This window comes from Corvus cornix, chromosome Z (assembly GCF_000738735.6).
Source record: "Corvus cornix cornix isolate S_Up_H32 chromosome Z, ASM73873v5, whole genome shotgun sequence".
Lineage (NCBI taxonomy): Eukaryota > Metazoa > Chordata > Aves > Passeriformes > Corvidae > Corvus > Corvus cornix.
Genome location: NC_046357.1, coordinates 21628885 through 21653143, shown reverse-complemented (window position 1 = coordinate 21653143; position 24259 = coordinate 21628885). Strand labels below are relative to the sequence as shown.

At 42.3% G+C, this 24259-nt stretch overlaps 1 protein-coding gene across 1 annotated transcript in view; it reads right to left on the bottom strand.

The window, feature by feature from the left end:
- Positions 1 to 5448: 5448 nt before the first annotated feature.
- The window catches only part of CZH18orf25 (chromosome Z C18orf25 homolog), a 45192-nt gene continuing 26381 nt past the window's right edge, over positions 5449 to 24259 (bottom strand). Inside the window, exons 3-5 of the mRNA XM_039566838.1 lie at positions 16434 to 16616; positions 12061 to 12187; positions 5449 to 8423 (exon numbers count right to left, since the gene is read on the bottom strand). Coding sequence (XP_039422772.1) covers positions 8240 to 8423; positions 12061 to 12187; positions 16434 to 16616 — 494 coding nt within the window. The 3' untranslated portion in view covers positions 5449 to 8239. The remainder of the gene's footprint in view (positions 8424 to 12060; positions 12188 to 16433; positions 16617 to 24259) is intronic.

The window sequence follows — 24259 nt, the reverse complement described above, 5'->3', positions numbered from 1 at the left end:
AAAACACTTTGCAATTATTTTGCCATAGCCTGTTTCAGATATGTGGCCCAGGAGGTGGTTTTTCCCATTTCCCTGAAAGGAGGATTTTTGGGAGCTCACAGCAGCTCGAAGGAACCCAGCACACATCCAGAGCCCTCCCCAGCTCATTTCATGAGGGAGCACAATTTATGGTGGCAAAGGGGATGAGTGTCACAAGTCCAGGGAAGGGAATGGAGCTGGGAAGGGGCTGGAGCCCCAGGAGCGGCTGAGGGAGCTGGGAAAGGGGCTCAGGCTGGAGCAAAGGAGGCTCAGGGGGGACCTTGTGGCTCTGCACAAGTCCCTGACAGGAGGGGGCAGCCGGGGGGGTCGGGCTCTGCTCCCAGGGAACAGGGACAGGAGGAGAGGGAACGGCCTCAGGCTGGGCCAGGGGAGGATCAGGGTGGATACTGGGGAAAAAGTTCTCGACAAAAAGAGTGGTCAGGCATCAGAACAGGCTGTCCAGAGGGCAATGTTGGAGTTCCCATGCCTGGAGGGGTTTAAAAGCCGTGTGGATGTGGCACCTGGGGACATGGGTCAGTGGTGGCCTTGGCAGTGCTGGGGAGTGACTGCACTCGATGGTCTTGGAGGGCTTTTCCAACTAAAGCAATTCAAAGATTCTATGATGCCCCATTTACACCTTAACATTTTGCCAAAACCGAATTATTTTTCTTCAAGGAGTTTCATTCTCCATTTTTATGGGTGTGGCAGACGACAAAGAAAGGTGGGGTTTTTCTGACTCGTGATAGTTGTTGCAAAATGGGAGCTGGTGAAGATTCAGTGCATTGAGTCCAAAGCGGGATTTTGGGGCTGATTAAACTCTTCCTTTCAATTAGAGTTTTACACTCATATACTCATTATTGCCTCTGTGCCTGCCAGAGAGGAGGGCAGGGATTGGCTGTAGGATGTGTCACATCACCCTGTTTCAAGCAGAATGACCCCAAATTCATCCCTTCTCCTCCATCCTGCCCTTATTTTTGGGAAGCAGAGGTTTTGATGTGTTTTCCTTGGTAGTCCGCTGGTGTTCTCCCCATCCCAGTATCCCACCAGCTCCTGCAGCAGCAGCTTTGGGGTGCAACCATGGCCACTGCAAGAACTGTGGTGAGAAAGCCCTCTCCTGGAAACATGCTTCGCTGCAAAAATCCCACAAATTCTGCCGCTAATCAAGGACATGGTACTATTTTATTTATGAAATCAGCTCCTTGGTTTGCTGGTTAACCAAAAATAACTCAAGGTCAGCATCCCCTGTCCACATTCCCACATCCCTGGCTTAATACCTGGAGACACAGTCTCATCAGTGGTTAATTGCCTCAAAATCACAGCTGGTTAATTTAATTTCAGTATTCCATCCAGACGATTGGATTCTTTTTGCTCTTCCTGGGGCCCTTTTCCCTGCCTTGGGATGGATGCTGGCTGCATGGACAGGGTCTGACCAAAGCAACTGAGTCCAGCAGCGTTAGGAAAACCAGAGAAAAACCGGTCTTTTCTCATCCAGAGGCCCTTTTTGCCTGTTTTTGAGCGCACTTTCCCCGTGCTGGGGGGATGCAGAGGAGGGTGAGACGGCGGCCCAGATCCCATATCCTCTGGCTCTGGTGCCATCTAGTGCCTTCCCAGCAGCTGCTTCCAGCCAGGGCTTCCAGAGAGAAAGTATCAGTGGCCAAACTGCAGTAAAAATCATTACTGTTGCCTCCCTTGCAAAAAGGATGTTGCTGAGAGCTCTCACCTCCACCCACACGTCCCTCCCCAGCTCTGTGGGGTCAGGAGCACTCTGAGCTGAGCCTGGAGCTCCAGGAATTGAAGGAATTTCTCCCTGGGGCACAGGGAAGGAGAGGATCCAGGTGTAAAGCTAATTTTCGAGCATTTTTGATAACCTTTGTGAGCATTTTAGAGTTTTGCTATACCCCTGGACAAGCTGAGAATGCTGGTCCAGGGCAAGACCTCACACCGGCTATCGAAGGATGAGGGAGCTCTGCACCACCCCTCCAAAAACTTGGCTGTGGTATGCAATCCTGCTGCTTGCTGGGAAAATAAAGCATTAGAATCAGACTTTTTTTGGCTGTCAGGCCCTCAAGAAGAGCCCATGCGCCATGCCCAAGTGGGACTGCTTTGAAAATTGCCCTAATTGCTCCTCTTGACAAGCAGGCGAAGGAAGGAAAGATTGTCCAAGGAGCCAAGGATTTGTCAGCTCCAAGTGGGATGGGGTTTTTGATGGGCCTTGACTGACAAAAAGATGCTTGGGAGGTGCAGAGGTCTCCTAGGTGGGCACCAGGGGCTCTTTCTCCTTTTGCTATGGAGGGGTTGGACTTAAACAGCACTTTCAACTTGCCAGGCCTTGTCCGACACATGTTGTGAGACTGCTTTTGAAATTATCCCCCTTTTTATCGGTTTTTGCTCACTGTGGTTTTGTATTCTGGCCTTGGTATGTTAACCCAGAGAAGAGAAAGCTCCAGGGAGAGCTCAGAGCCCCTGGCAGGGCCTAAAGGGGCTCCAGGAGAGCTGCAGAGGGACTGGGGACAAGGTATGGAGGGACAGGACACAGGGAATGGCTTCCCAGTGCCAGAGGGCAGGGATGGATGGGATATTGGGAAGGAATTGCTGTCTGTGAGGGGGGTGAGGCCTTGGCACAGGGTGCCCAGAGCAGCTGTGGCTGCCCCTGGATCCCTGGAAGTGTCCCAGGCCAGCTTGGACGGGGCTTGGAGCAGCCTGGGATAGTGGAAGGTGTCCCTGCCCATGGCAGGGGGTGGTGTGGGGTGGTCTCTCAGGTCCCTTCCGACCCAAATTGTTCTGTGATTCTGTGATTGGCCTGACACTGGGGTTCACTGGAGTTCAGCAATTCCAAGTTTGAAGTAGACACACAAGGATGTGGAAGAAACAAAATGGGAAAGGTTTGGGTGTCGCTGATCACGGGCCAGCCAGGGACAAAGCAAATGCACTTCTCAGCTGTAGATGGCATTTAATCAGAGGCACCAGCCAGGCTCCAGGAGCTGTGCTCAATTCACAGCACCTACAGCAATGGAAAATGAATTTGACAGAGGAGTCTTGTTTGTTTTCCCAGCTCTGATGTGGTTGCCCTGGATTTACCTGAAGCTGCCGATGCAGCGAGTAAGTGTAGAAAATTATCTGAAATTAAACTTCCAGACAGCTTTCCCCCTGCCCACTCCAGCTTTGCCCTGAGACTGTCTGAAAGATGTTTCCTTCCCAGTGGCTGGCACTCAGTTCTAATTTTAAACTGAATTGCAAATCCAGATGACTAACCAGATCCATGAGAAAACTTCCAAGGGGCATTTGTGAATCGGCAGTCCTCAGGACTCTCGGGGTTGCATTTGCTTTTAAAAAACTCAAGATACAGACTGAGGTGGGGGTTAGATCCCTGTTTGCCTTTTAGCATCAATAACAGGAGTATTTCACCTTATTTGCACCAAAGTTGTCAGTAAATGCAGGGTTTGTCCATCCCAAGTTCGCTTTTTGCAGGCGTTCTGCTCCTTCCCTGTGCAGACAGAAGAGAAACTGAATCCCTGGGGTGCTCTGGAGAGAAAGCCACAGCAGTTGACATTCAGAGATGACAGCCCCAAAAAGAAGAGGCAAAACTGGTAGTATTTCAGCCAAGGGAGGTGATGTCTTCAGCAAAGAACACCACTTACAGATCCTCCAGGGAACTGGGGAACTAATCCACTTAGTAAAACCCTTTCAGCCCTCATTACAAGGCAGGCAAACTAAACTTTCAGCCACAAAATTAATCTGCATTGCAACTAATTCACTGGGAAAGCCACAATACAAAATCTAATGTGGTTTTGGGTAGTTTTGATCAGTTTTTGTGTTGCCCCAGAAACAGCAATTCCCACAAAGTCAAGTGGCTCCTACATAAAGAGGTGCCAAGTGCCACAGGAGGAATTTTAAGCTTTCCATTCAGTGTATCCTGAAGCCTACAGACTCTGGGTATCTCTTGGTGATAAAGAAAAGATTCAGGAGATATTTTATCTGTCCTCTTCCCACATCTGCACCAAACTCCACAGTGCTGTTCTCATGCAGCTGCTGATAAAGACAAAATAAAATCTGAGGCTGGTGCCCACCTCTGCAATGACCATCATGCCCAGAATTTGTATTCTCAGGCTTCACAAATGGGAAGGACTTGGTTAGGCTGAAAACCAACTCACTTTACCTTCATTATCCATATTGGTACTTAAAATACGTGGATAAATTACTTTCCTGATTTGCACTGGGAGCTTACTCTTGTGATAAATGCATGGAAAACACTGGAAAGGTATTGAATTATTATTATTTATTATTTTTTATTTATTATTTATTATTACTCCTATTCCCATTTCCATTTTGCCTGTGAGAGGGCTGGCAGGCAGCAGGACCCCACGTTCAGCACAGTGCAGTTGTGTATACTCCTCTTTACTTGTGGCTCCCAATTCCCTGATACATTTCCGAGGTTCTCCGAACACAGCTCACCCTGGCACCACCCCCTGCCCAGAGAGGATCTGCCCTGTAGCATCAGTCTCTGAGTCAAACAGTCTCACTGACCAGCAGAAGAGGTCTGGGAGGATGGGACAGGGGGATGCAGTTGGATAAATAATGGTGGGAAGGTTGCTCAGACACCTGAAGGACTCAGGAGGCTGTGCCAAAATTGCATCCCTGGAAGGGATACTGCAGGGCACAATGAGCCCCAAAACAGGGAGGATGTGGAGCTACTGGAGAGTCCAGAGGAGGCCACTGAGATGCTCCAGGGCTGGAGCCCCTCTGCTCTGCAGCCAGCCTGGGACAGCTGGGGGTGTTCAGCTGCACAAGAGAAGGCTCCAGGGAGAGCTCAGAGCCCCTGGCAGGGCCTAAAGGGGCTCCAGGAGAGCTGCAGAGGGACTGGGGACAAGGCACGGAGGGACAGGACACAGGGAATGGCTTCCCAGTGCCAGAGGGCAGGGATGGATGGGATATTGGGAAGGAATTGCTGTCTGTGAGAGTGGGCAGGCCCTGGCACAGGGTGCCCAGAGCAGCTGTGGCTGCCCCTGGATCCCTGGAAGTGTCCCAGGCCAGGCTGGACGGGGCTTGGAGCAGCCTGAGGTAGTGGAAGGTGTCCCTGCCCATGGCAGGGGATTGGAATGGGATGAGCTTGAAGGCTCCTTCCCAACCAAACTGTCCTGGGATTCTGTGACGGGCAGCAGCCACTTGGCACTGGTACCTGCACATCCCTTGGCACCCCCACCAGCATTACAGGGAGAAGTGTTGGTCCTGCCCTGGTCTGAGATAAAAGGAAGCTCTTGCAGCCAGGAAATCACTTTAATGTTCTGGACGTGCAAAATTTTACATGTGTTACAGCAAGGAACAATGCTGAATTCAGGCAGCTGTAACCCAGAACTTAAAGATTTAATTCGGTTATGTGACACACAGCAGCATATTTGATGGAAGTGGAAAAACAAAAACCCAACAAATTGATATTGTTTAAATAATACACTCTATTTTATTTTGTCTTAAAATAGTTTAACCTTTATGCTACAGACGTGTTTCAAAAAACAGAAGGTCTCATCTTGCACCAAAAATATATATATTTTTATATATATATATATATATAACACTCTGTTTTATTATTATTTCTCTCCAAAGACCATTAAATACTAGATGGAAAATGAGAACTAAATAGTGAGTGTCGAGAAGAATCAGATTTTATTTTTAACTAGAGTCGCATGTTTTAAACATTTATATTCTGAGCAATGATTTGTCTTCACTATAGAAGATTCCAAGTTCACACTCCAGCAATTCAGGAAAACTGCTAAACCCTGAAGGGCTCGAGCCAATGCACACTGAAGTCAATGGGCAGCCCCACACCGACCCCAGTGGGTTCTGGACCAGGGCCCAAGTGCATTGGTTCTCAGCCATACAATGGCTAACTTCTCTCTTTCCTGCTGAGAAGAGCAAAAACCACCCAGGCACATTTTTTTGCTCTTTTTAAAAAATAGAAGTTTAAAAAAAATAATAATAATACTAAAAGAAACAAAACCAAACCAGTTCCTACCTATCCAGTGATTGCGTTTTTCAGATCACTACCCTTGAAATTTGTTAAGAGAAAATACATAGTGTTTTAAATAAAAGAAAACCTGCATTGGACTACCATACATGAGCTGTTTAAACAAACACAGTGCACAGTTGGAGGAAGTCTGGTTAGGAGGCAGTCGTTTTTATGTACATGTGGAAGTCACATCATATACAAACTGAAAAACAAGGAGAGTTAGTTAGCATTTTTTCATGGAAGGACTGCAAATGGCTCCCTGCAGCTTTCTCCACAACTGACCTTCAGGAGACTCTCTGAAACGGGAAGAAGCAGCCACAGGAGGTGGCTGTTCCAAAGTTACCTTCACAGCAGGTGTGCGAGCCCACAGCTGATGGAAACACGAGGAGAAAGGATGGGCAGAGCAGCACAGGGCCCTTCCCTGCTGTGGGGCCCACAGGCTCCATCCACGCTCCCCTCCCTCCCACAGAAAGGAATCGGTCACTAAAACCACCACAGATATTTTTCTGGCCATGCAAGACACTTGTGTTCAATGTTCTAGAAAGCTGGAAGTGGGAATATCAATCCTTACCTAGCTGTTCTGTAAAGTGCAGTATGAACTGTTCTGCTTATGGAAGAAACAGATGTTTGTTACTAACTATACCCCCCTGCTGGGCTGTTTTTCCTTTATGTGACAACACAGGTAATTCTGTCTTAATTTTTTTATTTTGCCCACAGATAAAATTATGGGAAGCCAAATAAATTTTGAAACCAGCCGACACAAAAGGAAAGCAGAACTTCCCAGGTCCTGACCACCCCTGTTCAGCCTTAAATAGTAAAAAATCCAATGGCAGAGCTGTACAAAATTCCCAACAGAAACATCCGGAATATGAAGGAATGTTTCAATTGCACAGTAGACATTTAAAGTGAATAATATCATCTTGTTAAAGTCTGATCTTTGGTTTTCGCCTTGGGAAAGGCTCAAAATGACAGGTGAGGGGGGGCAGGAATTTCCACATACACCACAGAAACTGCAGCCCGCTAAAGTGAGTAGTTCCACTGATTTTGTAAATATTCTGGTAGAAAGTGTTTCCTGAATCATGGAATTTCCAAAACTAGCATGAGAGACATGACTGAAAGCCAGGGAAATGGTGCAGATTACTAATTTAAAAAAAAAAAAAATTAAAAAACCCACAACCTTAGTTTCTGACCCCGATCCTGCAACATTTTTTAGGACAGTTTTAAGCACTTGAGTGGCCCCACAAGTTCCAGGAACAGTCCCAGCTGAACACCCCTTTGCCAGGCTGGGGTTTTGGAATTTGCTTGGGATTTGAGTTTGGTTTTTTTTTTTTGAGATGGTGAATGACACAAACAAGCAGCAGTAGAAACGGGGACTATGAGTAAAACATTTCAGTTCTCTCCTTCATCTACTCCAGGCAAGACTCAGATAAAGGTAAAAAAAGTTCAGCTATAATTAAAAAGCAGAGGAATGCTGGGCTTTTTATTTCCTTTTCCTGTGCTTTTGCAATGATCAGCTGTTCCTAAGTCACTACTATTACTATTTTAGCCATTCCAAGCTGTGGGAATTGACCAGTGAAACACAGTAGTCAAGTAGACAGAAGACTCAGCACTGAAGAGTATAAACTATAAATTACATTGAAAATAAAAATGCTTTAATTAAAAGCTGTTCAGTGCATTTGTTATGGGCCATTTGCATTATAGACAATCCCTCCTGCTGGTAACATAACCAAATCAGCTTGGGTAAAAGTACTCCTGGCCCAAATTTTGGAAGTGTTGAATACCGTCCGATTCTGCTGAAATCAGTGAGGACACAGCATTTCTCAAAATCACTGACGCTCACACAGCAACACACTAACTTCTACTAAGAAACTCAAGATACTGATAAATTAAAAAAGTCCTGGAGTCAGGAGGTGTGGGGGAGGGTGGGAGGATGTTAAGTTTGCACGCAGTTATTCCGTCAGATATACACACACACGTTAGTAACTGCAGATGTGTTTTAAATTTGGTGCTGTTAATTCTGGGCAAGAATCCTCCTTGGAGAAGGCAAAACCATTTGAAGTGATACTGAAGCCATACTACATTCCTGTGGACGTGCAGAAACACCGCGGGTTTGAGTTTCCTAGTGCCAAGGACGGGGCCTGCGGAGGTGATGCTTTAACCTCTGAACTTCTGTGGCAGGGAGGGCAGGAGGGCAGGGGGCAGGAGCACAGTGACACGGCATTACAGGAGGTATTTGCGCCTGGTGTCCTCGTCCAGAGTGAGGTCCACCACTTCTGGGGGCGAGGACCAGTTCTGCTGGGGAGCCACTGCTGTCCAAGGCTGCGTGGGCTGGGTGCTCCCGAACGGCGAGCCGCGCTTCCAGGAGGACACGCTCTGGATCACCCCTCCCCTGGGATGCACACACCTGCAGCGAGGAGAGGGACACAAACAGCGTCAGGGACACCGCTCAGCTCAGCCACCAGATCCCCACCTCCAGTGTTTTATCATCATCTGATTAGCACGTCCCTCTCCAAACTGGATTCTCCACTTGTAGAGTCCATGGCATCTCAAACACCCAGTGAACAAAGCTAAATTTAAATTTGGGGATTTGGTGGGGATTAAATTATTCTAAAGGAATGCCAGTGGGTGTAATGTGATATTCTTTATAAAGTATGTGCATGGATCCCAATGATCTTGAGGAAGCCTGCGTCACCATGTGTAGCACCATGCACAATTTCCTGCTAGGAGCTTTACCCACTGGACTTCTTAAAAAGAGAAAAATTTGAAGTGAGGCTGCCTGAGACAAAAAGAAAATCTATACTGCAATATTAAATTAAAGCCATGTTAAAACAAGGAGGTAATGATACTTTCATTACAATAATTGCAAAAGAGATCTTGCTGATTACATTATTACAGCTGTTATATTTGATTTTTTGTTGTTGTTTTGGTCTTCTTAACTGAAAATCACAAACATGCTGGGAATTGTTCACTGACAACAGTTCAGCCCCACGTCAGCAAAACATTTAAGCTTTAAGTGACCACAGCCAATGAGACTAAAATGTGTATTTGAAGATAAAGCTCCAGTGCCCTGCTGAAGCAAGATACACAGGTACCTATTCACACAGCATTTTTACCTATTATATTCATAATAAATACATGAAAAATGAAGCACAAGTTAACAGCAATTAGAAAAAAGAAATGCAAAATGAAAGGTAGAATAATTTTGCTGTATGATGAAGTGATGACAGGAATTTACTAGAGGCTTTAGGATGATCACTCCATTTCCAGCTGCAAATCCTACAGAGGCAAGTAAAACTTGATACCTAGTGCTCCAAAAATTGTTTTGCTTTTGTAAGCACTGGTGGTGGCTGCATGGACAAACACGAGGTGTTCTGGCTGCTGGGGTAACCTTTTCCCATTTCTTTGTGAAGGCACGTGTATCTCAGGAACTCAGATTTCCTGCACTGATCAAATACCCCTGACATTTACATTTTATTTAATCCAATTTAAGCTACTGCTATTTATTTTCTCCAAAACTACTTAGGTTATGCTCAGCTCTCTTGCTTCTGGTTGGAGTTTCATGAAATAGAATGAAAAATCTCATTCTCTGAGCTGTAACTTCTCTGAATATAAATGTCTCATTGACTTCTCAGATACGCTGCTTAGGTTTGGATGTGATGTTCAGAATGGCTTTTCTATTACTCCTTCAGTCTTAAAAAAACATAGTTAAAGTACGTATCTACAAAGAATTAGCAGTTAGACCCTGGAACTCTAACAAATGTATGGGATTTCCTTCCTTTAAAGCTTTCTTTTAAGGAGAAATATTTTTAATCAAACTGGCAAGAAAAGCTTGTAGGCAGAGCAAATAAAATATGATGTTTGGTCTCTGGGACTGTGGTGCATCATTCTGAGAACAGTCCTCAGTGTTTAGGCAAAGCTAAGACTAACATTTCTTCCTGAAGATGACAAAAACCGAGCCATAAATTATCTCACAGAAACGGTACCTCGGAAAAATAAAAGTGTTTATCCTCAAACAAGTAATGCAAGCAGCCAACAGCAAAATGTTCAGTCAAACATGAGCTCAGGGAACATGCTTCCAATCTGTCGCTAAGGGAGGATACCAAATAAAGGCAATCAAAAAAAAAAAAAAAGGAGGGATACAAAAAAGCTTCCTAGGAAAAACTAGAGGAAAACTGGTTTATATGCATGCACGATTTAAAAAAAAAAAAATCTACAAGTGAAAAATTAAACAAACTGAAAAACATGACTTGGTGTCCTGAGTAGATGCCAAGTAACATCCAGTAATATCCCATTGATGAGAAACAGCACCAATTCACTAACAATCTGAAGAACTACAAAGGATGGACAAACTCCAGGGCGTCACGACTCACACCAGCCCAACGAGGACATGGAATAGGGAGCACGATAAAAACCAGGATCCAAATACCACACTAACTAAGCATGCAGAAAATACCAATCAAAAACCTAACTCTTGTCCAAATGACAACCCTGTCAGAAGCCCATCAATACTTCATAACTGCAAGCCTAGGCCTGAAAGAGAAATAAAACTCTAAATAGGATTCAAACTGAAACGTGTGAGTGAGTATTCAAGGGAGGCAATGAACATTGGTCTGTGGGAGATGGGTACAGGAACAAAGGAAAGCACAAAAGAGTGCTTTCAGCCTGATTTGATGAAATAATTTCAGTCCATATCTACTAAAAGTCATTTTAAACAGCAACTCTGCATTTAGTCCACGTTTCCATTCCTGTAGAGGATGAGTATCATGGAGGCAGCAGCATGGAAAGCTTTCAAATAGGGGACAGCAACACAAGGGTCCTGTGTGCAGTGCTGCACAGACTTAGACCAGCCAGTGCTGGAGGGTGAATCCACACCCCTTACCATCAGCACAAAGACCCTCCAAGCCCTGGGTTCTGCTGCATAAACAGCCAGGAGAGCTGCTTCCTAAGGAATTACCATCTTGCAAAAGAGTAGGCCATGCAAGGACTTAGACGGTTCTAAAAGCAAAGACTAAATCCCCCTTTCTGGACCCGAAAATTTCCTTTTTTTCACATCCAACAGCACTGGGCTGTGCCCACATTATCCATAAAGTTTCCTGCCCGGGAAATTGGGTCCTGCACACCTTCTTTCTTCTTTCCTCAAAAAAGATGCAGTGAAGGGACAACAAGGAACTCTGTTCCTTGTCCCAGCTCTGTTCCTTGTCCCTTCCACCCCTCTTCTGCCTCCAAGCAAGCACTAGGCTTCAGAAAAGTTTTGGAAGGAGCTTGTCTAGGTATTGTTTTAACTTGGTTTTAATTCACCAAATTCACATTCCACAGTATAAGAAAATGTCAGGTTTGTTCAACTGCTTCATAATATTTTAAGGCAAGGAAAGACCATAGACCAAAGATGAAGAGTTACATCAAAAAATGCCTACCAAGAAGAACAGCTGGACAGGTTTCTGACTGAGAGAGAAACCTCTGGCACCCTTACCCTCATCTACTTTGACTTCTCTTGAATCTTAAAATAAAATTAAGATTCATAATTATCTGATTTTTAACCTAAAGGGGCTATCTTATGACATTAGCCATTGAAAAACTGATAGTATTTTTACCCCTACTGACTAATTAAATAAAGTAGAAGCTAATAAAAAAAATTTGAGTTAATATTTTGAAAGGAAACAAGAACCCACATAAAGATTTTCACTTAGTTATTTGCATATTCACATATACCTTTAAAATCTGAATTCCTGAGGTATGTACATTTAGTATCTCAATATTTGGTATTTTTATACTACACATGTTTAGCCAGGTAATGTTTGATATTGAATCACAAGTTTAATCTGAATAATTACCAAGTCGGTCACTTTCTAAAGAAAAATTCATTCTGACATCACCACGACCAGCAGAACAGAAAAATAAAGTGCAACATTTGCTTCCTTTTGGGCATCATTCATGGATGGGTAACCACAGAAGTGAAGGCCAGCAGTTCTTTACTGATTTTGGTAATACAGACATTCTGATAAAATGAAAGTAATATTACAGCAAGAAAAAACAATTAATACCTGGCATGTTCCTGAACTCCAACAATCTCTACTTCGCTGTCAGAAGAGGCAATGTTAATTTCTTCATTGGCCTGGGCATTACCACAAGAGGTTTTGTCACCTGCAAGGAAGCCTGGATCCAAATGACCTACAGATGGGGAAAATGGGAATACAGACAGTGTTTAATGGCTTGCATGGCTCAGAAATCAGCTGGAAAAGGAGTTTCCCAACCTAACAAAAGACCAAAACAACACTGAGATTAGAAAATCTCATTAGACCAAGTTTTTAAACTCACAGTTTATCACCTGCTACAGGAAAACCACTGGATTTAGCCAGTGTCAATAGCTGTGGTGATGGTGCTGTCACACAAATGTGAGCAAAGCCTGATTGTTGCATCAAGAACAATTAAAATTTCCAGCTGAAATGTTAGGACAGTGCTAAGAGCTAAACTGCCCCTAGACCTCTTTGACATTAAGAAACAAAACAATCTAAGCAAATACAGTGATACTATAGCAAAAAAATCCTACAGGCTGGATAGAAACATCCCACTCATAAAGGGAAATTAATTTAATTCCCTTAAATAGAAAACTAGGGGAAGCTGGTCAGTGAAAAAACACAGCAAACTCATCCGTTTCTGGCTGTGTTGCTTCACACATCTGCTCTAACATTATTACAAATGCTTGAAAAGAAAAAGTGGTGTTCTTAAGGCCCATATGCAGCAGGGCTGGTTTTTTATTACAGTCCTTCAATGCCATCCAGTCTGTCAGTCAGTCAAACCACAAGCCCTCTCTAAATACTCACAGCAAGTGTGGCACAGCACGTTTTTGCCTTTTTTGCCAAGTGCTGGTAAGAGGGTTCTTCACCCCAATTAGTGAAGCTGTGTTGAGTCATACAGGATAATACTTGCATGGGAAACACAAAGCAGCTGAAATTATTACTTCTCTCACAGAAAATAGATTTCTTTAAAAATCAATTAATTAAAAGATATAACTTCTACTCTCTCTTTTTTTTTTTTTCTTCCAGGAAAAAGAGAAGATTATTAATTCCACTTAATTCTCTATCATTAGCCTGGGGGACACTGGGCAGCTATGAAGTAGGTGATACAACCTACTTAAAAACCACTTGCTCAGCTGTACTACACAGGGGAAGAGTCATTTGTTGAGCAGGAAATTTGAGAGTAGGTGAATATTTTATGTGTATCTAGTTTGAGTGGACACCTCCTTGAAGACGAGAGGAGGAGGAGAAGCAATAATGATCCACAGGATTTAAAAGGTGTGCGGACATGCAGAACTGATTATACCCCCAGGGAGATTACAGGAAACAGAGGGAAGAAATTAAACTTAAAACAAGTGCCAGGGAAACTTTCTAATGACTGCTTTAAGCACTAGGGAAAGATGCAAGCAAATAAAATCATAGAATGGTTTGGATTGAAAGGGACCTTCAAGCTCATCCAGTTCCACCCCCTTGCCATGGGCAGGGACACCTTCCACTATTCCAGGCTGCTCCAAGCCCTGTCCAGCCTGGCCTTGGACACTCCCAGGGATCCAGGGGCAGCCACAGCTGCTCTGGGCACCCTGTGCCAGGGCCTGCCCACCCTCCCAGGGAACAATTCCTGCCCAATATCCCATCCAGCCCTGCCCTCTGGCACTGGGAAGCCATTCCCTGTGTCCTGTCCCTCCGTGCCTTGTCCCAAGTCCCTCTCCAGCTTTTTTGTAGGAGCAGAGACCATGCTGCATGTTCAGTTTTTGGAAAGACAAGATCCTTGGTGATCTGATCAGGGTTGGCAAGGGAAGGAAACCCATGTGCTGCCAGGTACCTGAAGGAGTTTCCATCTCACAAGACTAAAAATATTTGTCAGCTGAACTTAAAAGAAACTACTAGCCCAGACAGTCTCTTCCTATCATTGCAGTTCAGCTGAACATTTCTTGGCATACATCACTGACTGCCAGAAAGCCCAAAAATGGGTCATGGGTATTTCTTTAACAGAAGTGTCTGGGCAGACTGTGAAACATTAAATGGAAGCGCTCAGAGGCTTTGATTCACGTGCTGGGGGCTTCACATTGCCAGAGGGCAGAGTTAGATGGCATATTGGGAAAAAATTCTTCCACATGAGGGTGGTAGGGCTCTGGCACAGATTACCCAGAGAAGCTGTGGCTGCCCCATCCCTGGAAGTATCCTAGGGCAGGTTGGAGGGGGCTTGGAGCAGCCTGGGATAGTGGAAGGTGTCCCTGCCCATGGCCATAGTATCTTGTTTTAATGCCACACTACTCTTCTTTTTCTTGACAGGGTAATCTCCGGCAGAAGTGCAAAGCAGACCAGCTCTTAAAAAGCCCCCAAAAGAATCCCCAGAGGTATAAACTGGAGTCCCAAAAGAGCTTCCACATATTACCATAGCTTTAAGTTCAGACAACAAAAAGATAATTAGCAGCAGTGAAACCATGATTAGCAGAGTAAATACTGCAAGAGTAGCTGGGTGTTAATCAGGATTATAGCACACAGACAGATTTACAGCCTCTGGCCATACAAATTCCATGCCTAATAACATGCCCACGCTGTTAATTTCTTTGCACGAACATTAGGACGACGCCCAAAGTGATGTTTTGTTTGCCCTACACCACCAGGGCTTGCAAAACAGCCCATGCACAAAGATGTGATAGTATAATAAGATTTTTTGTTTAGATAGAGATGCTTATGTTGTTATTTTCCCATGGGAACACATTCTATAAAGTCTGCTAAACTAGATACTGGCTGAAGATTACACTTGTGAACCAGATGCAAGATTTGAAAATTCTGCTTTCCCAATGTGCAGCCCTAGACCTGGTACGAAAAGGCCAGCACTGGCAAAGGTGCAGTCAGATGTATACTGAGGCTGCAGGGCAAGGTGTATGCACGAGCAAAAAGGGATTCATCTTTTCAGCTGCTGACATGGCCATAACACCAGGACCAAATCCACATGAACGTTCCCAGGGATGAAGAAGTCTCTTGATGTTTCCAGTTTTCTTTTACCTGCAAGTGCCCTTGGATATAGGTGGAGGAAGGAAAAGAAAATTCTACCTGCACTGCAGCATTTTAAGTGAGAAGTGGAAGAGAGCTTGGTAAGAAACATTGCTTTTTATTTCCTTACATTCATTTGGTGTGCTGATCCATTGGTGCTATGTAATACAGGTGATTTCAGCTGTTGTCATTGCGTAATAAATCCCTTAATAAAGGACTGGGCTTGCTAGGGGTCAAATAGCTATCAGTCAGCTGCTGTCCTGCAAAAAATACCAGTGAGCTTGGAAAACACAGGCAAGCTTCAAAAAGGCTTGAATGACATCCAGCCATGGACCACAGTGAAAACAACGCACAGAGATTCTCATATTCAAATCATGGACTTGTAGACTCCATAGTAATGGAACATCTCTTTACAAAGGACCATGTAATTGCATTTCTCTAAGCCTTATAGACAGTGAAAAGCAGCTCAGAGCCACCACAACATTCCCCATGTGGGTGCCCTGTGGCAGGAGATGTTTGGGAAACACAGCACAAAACACAAACCTGTTGTGCTCCACCACGGCAGCACAACTTACGTGTATTGTGCAGTCTGAAATCCTAACATGGGAGTTAAAAAATGACTGGAAAGGAAGTAAAATGATGGCATACAAGGCTGTGGGATGAAGCCGACAGAAAATAACCCCTGCTAACATCCAAAACACTACAGTGTTTCATGTAGTTATTTAGCTCTTTTGCTAGTGAAGCAGAACAGTGTTCATGAGCTTCATGAACTTCCCTGAGTTCTTCCACAGTATTCCTGAAGGAAATTTCCTTGCTGTCTCTAGATGCTAAGTCCACCTACCAGCACCTCTGCACCCTTCGTCTTTACCCAATGCTAGGCTGTCGAATTTTCTAAGGGGTGATGGAAATGCAGATGGAATATGGGAAGAATTAATGCTTGTATTTTAGAGATATAAAGAGACAAACCAAAAAAAAAAAAAAAAAAGAGATACACAGGCAATCCCAACACTGAAAAAGAGATTAGGACCAGTTGACTAGCTGGTGGCATGGGTTGTCATAATCAATCATTCAGTAAGAAGATTAGCTCACCTTCATTTAAAAAAAAAACACCACCAAAACCCCAGACCTAAGTTCCCTGTAGTAATTACAAGAAAAAGAAAGAGAAGAAAAAACAGCTAAGAAAATTACTGTCAAAAGTATATTGCAGGAATATTTGTCAATTTTTATCACTTGTATTTTGGAGTAAATGGCAGACCTTTTTAATAAGCACCTGTCCTGTTCTCTCACAAAATCCACAAATGGAGCTTTTATAGCTGTATAAACTACAAAAATACTGAAACCAAGAAAGGGAGAGACACCAAATGCAATGCTGGCACAAATGTCAGAGAATTTAAACAAACCTGTATCAGCACTCATTTCATCCAGCAGCCCTCTGGTTCTCCAGGTAGATCCTGAGTCTTGATTTCCTAAACAATTATTGTGCTCTTGAACCACTGCAGCTGCCAACAGATTGTCCACATTTACCACTTCTGGGTCTGAGTTTGTGTCTGATATATCATAGTGAGCGACAACAGGGGGTCCATCTGCAGGGGAGAAAAGCAGCATGGGTTACAAATCAGCACAGACTGAAAGACACCTCAAAAAGTACAAATAATTTGTTTAAGTATTAATGCAACATCCTACATGAAGCGCTTAAAGTTACATAGTGGTAAATTGTATGAATTATTAAACTTCATTTAATGAACATAGCCTGAGATTACAGAGACATTTTGACCTTTGCATACACAGAAAACACAAGTGTCAGAAAAACACATTTATCAAAGTATCAGTTATTTGTGTAACTGTCTTTTACATTAACACATAAACATCTCCATATCTGACAATGTTACATTTACAATCTTGAAAGGATAAAACCTCCAGTTTAAAATAAAAAATAATAAGTTACAGGACATTAAATTGGGCAGACAAGATATATATCTAGAGAATTTTACAGAAGTCAAGAGACAGCTTACATTTTTATAGGATTGATTGAATAAAACTAACTTTTTCATCAAACTGATCCAGTGACAATGAATTTAACATTAGGCAACTTTCCTTTCATAACATTTACCTGTCAAGGGCAGGGGGATTTTTCAAAATTGCAATGTTTTTTGGTGTTGTTTGTTTGGGGTTTCTTTTAAGATCAAGAGTAACAAGACGCAAAATTATAATGTGCAGTGATAAATATGCTTTTCATTCAACATGATTGTCATATGCATTTTTGGCCACCGTAACGAAGGAGGAAAGAGGGAGATAAAATTGCTTACGTGATTCTGAAATCTGTCCTTGAGGAGTAACAAAAAACTGTTTTTGATCTGTTTTGTTAGGACGAACTAATTTCTTTGTGATGAATGAAAATCACTTATAATTGGAAAGTATGCTAGAAACAGAAGAGGCTCAGAAAAAAACCAGGCAAATTCAAGACAAAGATTGATGTGGAAGTAGAGAGGATGGATAAATAATGCAATTCTGAGAGGATGCGAGTGTTTTAGCTCAAATGACCTGCCCCAGCTGCAGTTCACTGACTCAGTGTGGATGAAGGTGGTTGGTGCTCCCCCTCCCCAAATGAGAAAATCAAAACTTTCTATGGGCCAAGGCTTCATCCACAGAAATGAGGATGAGAGAGAAACAGAGGCTGGGCCAAAGCTCAGCATCTTTGCAATTCTTTAACTCCATGGAGGTTCTTTGAGTTCTGCAGCTGAGCACCTGCAGGACCTCCTGTTATGGGTGTGACACATGGAGGGTGCAACTTGTACGGGATAATACAAAATAATAATAAACTAAGAATGTGTTCAGGAAGACAGGACTTTCAGAGTTACAAAAATGACCAATGAAATCTTTTAAAGTGATAAAGAACAAAATGAAAAGCCTTAAGAAAAACTGGTTTCTTTTCGGAATTTTAAGTGGCTGTTGAAGACAGAAAGAACACGATGAACTAGAAGTTTCAGATTTACTTCTCTGAAAAGCTGTTTTTCTGAGGGTTTTAGAGTGGATTTTGGGTTTTGGGGCTTTTTTGGAGGGGGTGTTTTTTAGTTACTTGGTGCCTGAAATATAGTTCAACTGACTATTTTCAGAAACCTCTATTTTGTGATTAGCAACACAGTTCATCAGAGAGTGACGTTTTGCTTAAGTTGTACTAAAGATCAGTTTTGCAACAAGGTATGAAGAAATCCACAAAACATTTCGGATCAGACCTGCCTCCAAAACAACAATTCCATGAAACAATGTTACATTACAAACTTAAAACAGATCCAACAAAAATAAATGAGTAGTTAAATGCCAATGTATTAAAGACCAAACTGTTCGCAACATGAAACGCTGATGATTATGACTGGAACAGAATTCCTGGTAATTAACCGGAAGGCAATCTTTGTCTTTTTTAAATGCAGTTACAAAATAATGGAATACCGAGTTCAAAATTAAGCTGGCTGATGTTCAGTTAATTATTTGTGACAGCTGATGATTAAATTACATGCAGAAGTTAGGGCTGGACTGAATCATGGGAGGCATGTTTTCTTTCAGTCTTATCATCAGAGTTCAGCGTGAACATATATAATGTGAGCTGTACAAATAAACAGTCGAGTGCAGAAGATACGAGGGTCAAGTACAATATTGACTATTTGACCATTTTTTCAACAGGTTATCTAAGATTTAAGGAGCTCTGGACTTTTCCTTCAGGCCTTTGTTTCTCTCGCTTCTGACTCAGACCTCCAAAAGCAGAAGCGAAATTTGATTTTTAGATAGACGTGTCTACACAAGTAAAATTGTATTTGGACAAAAGGCACCAATAGTCTCAAGTCAAAATTGTACCACTCCTACATGTATAATCATGCAAAAATGTATAATAAATGTATATACATGCAGAGTGATATTCTCATCACCTACCCATAGAAATAACTTGTGTGAAAGTCTTCATCAGTAGGAAATACAAGCATAAACTTGTTATCTGTAGCTCCACTCTTGTATCTTCCACACTTCCAAAGAGCACACCTTATAACTTAGCTTAAATTCAGTATATATCAAAAAGACAAAAATATTTTCAATATAATTTACACACTGTAATTATATTTGTCAGGGTAATAGCCACCAATTTAACAATCTGGAAAAAAGAACCCCAAACAAGCTTCCTATTTAAAAAGCAATCACAGCAGAGGTCTATTTTTGCTTTTCTCAGCCTTGCCTTTCAGGATCAGATCCGGAAATTTGAAAAGGCCCCCAACACCAGGTTTACCCATACCTATCACCAGTAAATGACCAACAAAGCCAAGACAATGGCCACCACACTGCAACAAATCCTCAGATTTCCCATATTTATAAAAGAAGAAATAAGCATAAATGCTTATGTGTGTTAAAAAAAAGTCAACAAAAACCACACAAAACCAAACAACAAAAAAGTTGCAGGCAACAACAACTAGATGAAAGTTGCAGTGAAATCCTATAAAAAAAAAATCTTATAAAAATCTTCTGTTCCCAAAAGCCTGTTTCCTTTTCAGTGTTGCATGGATGGGATAGGAGTGGTTAAATTTGGAAATAAATAATACTTCCCTAGCCAAGTATGTGATCACCCAGTGATGTGATGCAAAGTGAATGTATGGTACCAAGAAATAAGGACAGTTGGCTTCAGCTAGGTAATAAAGTGAAAAAATGCTTTCAGTTGAAAAGATAAAAAGGGTTAACTACAACCATAGGTGTAATTCATCATCTTTTCTTTATAATAGAGACACTACTCATAATTACTGACTGTAACAGGACTTCACCAGATTAAAAAACAGACATCAAGACAAACCATGCCAGAACCAAGACTTACTGTAGAACAGTTAGGACGTTTCCTGGTCAGTAATTTAAACTATCTACTTTAGAAAAATTACATCTTTTGAGAACCCAAGGTAGCTGGAAAAAATACATTTCCCTGGTGACAAGCATTAATTCATTTCTAAAGCAACAAATGCTTGAAAAAGGCAAGGCTGAAAGTTAATAAGTACCAGCAGCAAAATACAGCTGTTGACATTTAATGCTGTAAGGGGGGAGGAAAAGCCTGCTTTCTTTTTTTCTTCCCCAAAGAATTCAGAGGCAGAGGTCATCACGGGGACAGCATTTCCAAGTGTCCAGTTCTCCCTTAATTTACACAGCTCATCAAAACTAATTCCACTCTGAACAACTGAATCAGGAGACGTGCACAAAAATCCAGGTCTACTCATACCAGTTCTCATTTTAAACTTGCAACACAGAAAATTAAATCATTTTTCATCTGCTACCTGCTCCCTTGCTTTTCTTAGAGCCACATCTCAACACTCAGCAGCCTAACCCATGCTGTAAGATCCACACTCCCATTATCCCTTACTTCATTATAATGGCAGCACAAGCAAAAAGGGGAACTCAAGTGTAAAATTTCAGCTGTAGGTTAAAAGCAGCCATTCCATAAGAAGCACTGTCCCTTTGCACTGCACTGTTTACCCTTGCAAAGGAAACACAATGTATTAGCTGGCAGAACCTGAGTGGAGAATTAAGTTCTTGAAATCTGTGGAGACAGGCTGAGAGAGCTGCGGGTGTTCAGACTCCAGGGAGACCTCAGAGCTCCTGGCAGGGCCTAAAGGGGCTCCAGGAGAGCTGCAGAGGGACTTGGGACAAGGCATGGAAGGAAAGGACAAGGGGGAATGGCTTCCCAGTGTCAGAGGGCAGGGACAGATGGGATATTGGGAAGGAATTGCTGTCTGTGAGAGTGGGCAGGCCCTGGCACAGGGTGCCCAGAGCAGCTGTGGCTGCCCCTGGATCCCTGGAAGTGTCCCAGGCCAGGTTGGACAGGGCTTGGAGCAGCCTGGGATAGTGGAAGGTGTCCCTGCCCATGGCAAGGGGTGGAATGAGAGGAGCCTTACGGTCTCTTCCCACCCAAACCATTCTGTGAGTGACTACAAGTCATTATTTCTCTTAATATTTCTTACGTTTAGGCATGCAGAGCTGAGCTCATCACCTAAACTCCTTCCCCAGACAGAGGAAGTTCAGAGTCAGGCAATCTCCGCCTGGAAATTGCAGCCTGGAGCATCATGAGCACCATCTTCTCCCCTTCCCCAGCAAACAGAAAAAGGTTAGATACCACCTTAGAGCAGGCACCTCAATTTTACAGTGCTCAACTTCAGCAAGATGAATTCCAGCCTCAGGGATGGGATTTAAAATTTGCTACATTTCCTCTACAAGTAGAGGAAAAAAGACTGAAATCTCCAGAGGACTATCCCGATTAAAATAAATCCAAAATTAAAAGCCTAATTTTGGTGGTCTGAATTGCCCTCTGGAGCCATCACTGTCTCTGCAAGGAAGAGACACGGAGTCATATTTTGGTGTGAATATCACTCCAAGCTTTAAGACACACAGAACAGGTACAGTAACAACAGCAACAATAATTACAGCACTTTGTTCTTACAAAAAGCTCTCCATTAGTGGATCCTGGAGAGCTCCAAGGTGGTTATTAACCTCCTTTTGTCCACGGGGGAAACTGAGGCAGGCAGCAGCCTGCAGCTTGCTCAAGGCTAAGGAGCAGAGGTGCTGAGCCCAGCTGAGAACAACACTCCCCTCCAATTACTGGGCTATTTTTAACTGGTGAATGTTTGAGGAGTTTAGAAGCAGTGCTCAGGAATGCTTTTGGGAAAGGTGCAAACGCTAAAAAGGCTACACACAGAGCCACAGGAGACACAGCCTCTGCCAGCCTCACCTTCACCTCTTGGCTGTGAACTTGGCTGTGGGCACTGATGATCCCAGCCTCACTACTCCAAATTGAATTTATTTTTATGTAATGAGAATACTGAGACATTTTAAAATAATGAAAGATTTACGAATGCCCTCACTTACACTTGATGCTTAGATTTAAGAGATAATGCCCATTTATTTCCAGATTACACAAAACATAGAATGGACTTTATTATCTATATGTTTTAAGATCAGATAGATGGTCCTAATTGAAACAATTGAAACAAAACCAAGTACTTTGTGTGCCAAATCTGAAAAGATTTATCCTAAGTGACTTGCCAAAATAGTGTTACAGTGGACACATCAGTGACTGATCCAAACAGAAAGTACTGATACACAAAACTACAGAGTGAAGTGACAGTCTTTTTGTTTTAGATAAAAAATACAAACCTGGTACAACTTAAAACATGACCCAGACCTGCCATTTCAAGAGCATGTGCAGCTCAAATGGCACAAACTACCTGAACCCTAAAATGACTCCCAAAAGGGAGTGGGGGGCTGGAGATCTCTGCTTTTTTATGTTGTTTAGCAACATGAAACACTTCATTGCTATTTAGATTTATTTATTTATTCCAGGTTACAGTAGTTACATTTCAAAATTTACAGGGTTAAGCAAATAATACATTGTAAATACAATAAAAAACAATAGCAGTGTAACAACATTCTCTCTAAAATCATAAAGTGAACTTTATCAGTGAATCCACTTCTGACATTTTCCTTCATTTCACACAGTAAAGCTTTTCTGTTTGGTGTTTTTTTTAAACCATAATTATAGAATTAAATCAAAACAACACGATCAAATTATTATCTGTTCTCAGACTGGATACTTTTTAATATATCACATGAAAAGAAATCTCAAAAATTCAAGTCTTGCTGAACAACATTCATTCTTTCAGGCTTTTTGATGACTAGATGGAAAATATCTTGGATTTAATTTACCAAAAGATGAATGAAGATAATAAAGCATTTTTCATTGTGCGTTAAGCAAAGGCACATGGAATATGGCTGTGGATTGAGAATACCGGGAAGTGGCATCCACTTTGTATCGCATTATAGGAGTTATTTTCTGTGATGCTGCCTAAAAATGCAATAATTATGGTAGCAGATATATCAACCAGATCTCTTCCCCAGTTTTACTTTGAGAAGTGTCTCAGGAGGGTTTTGGAAACCATCACACCCTCACATAGCCACGGCAGTTAAAAAAGGTAAGTAATTCCCTGTGTTAATGCAACTTCCATTAGGAAAAGGCAGCAAACACGCACCCCTGCAGAAAACATTCCACTTCTCCAAGCACAAACTGCCCCTTCCCGCAGGACTGATGCAGCCTGTGATCGTCCACACTAATCCCCTGCTCCACTGCTCTGCACTTGAAATCCCTCCTAACTTAGTAAGACCATTTTCCCATGTGCCTTCATTTCGCTGATCTAACACCACAAGACTAATGAAATTTGTGAAAAACACCAATTTTTGCAAGGTACTGTCCATCTCTATCAATCAGCCTGATTATTCTGGCTTCTACAGTACAAATCACACAGTGCTTTTGTTCTAACATGTGTAACTGCAGTAGTCACAGTGCAGACCCCCATTATTTTAAAAACATCTACTCAACTGGCCTGACTTACACACCCTCATCAGGAAAAAGATTCCCCTCAAGGTCAGCTGAAGGATTTTGTGGACAAAAAACTGCAGAGTAAGTGCAATTTTTATTGAGATTAAATGCTAGCCCCACTAAAATCAGTAGAAAATTTCTACTACTATCAGTGGGGCTAGGGTTTAATTTCTTAATGCCCTTGAAATATTATAAATTTATTATAAATTTATCCACATACAGTTGTGGATACAGAAAGAGACAAAATATATTAAAAGAGAAATCAGTGATAATAAACACGTTTCAATTTGTACCATAACTGCCAAATACAATCCCGTTTCATTGAATTTAAGATTGGTTTTCCAGTCTTTACCCTAGCAGTTCAGATAAAATAACCCAACAATCCTGCACAAACAGTAAAAGACATTGATCTTAAAAAAATAAATGTGTATTTCTGCCTGAATTATTTTGTTCTAGTACTGTTAAAAATGATACTGAAAGTTTTACATTTTGTCTTTTTTGTTCTCCCTGCACTGTTATTTTTGCAATAGAAAATCTGAAAAAATTGCCTTGAGTTTGGTTTATGTTGCATGTTAATTTTTTTTTTCAAATAAAACCTGACCATTCAGATGCTTCTTCCTAAAGACCTTCCTTAGAAAACCCACTGAAAGGAACATGAATGCCTTGGGAAGAACCTGCAGCCAAGCCTGCAAAAACACTGCACACTGAAGCCCCTGGACTTCCAAGGATTCCTAAAAAGGGACTGATTCTAGGAGGAAATCCTTTTACTGCAATGTCAGTTTGACATTTAGTGAAATTTAAACTGAGCCTTTATATAAAGGCTTACTTCTTTTGCACTTG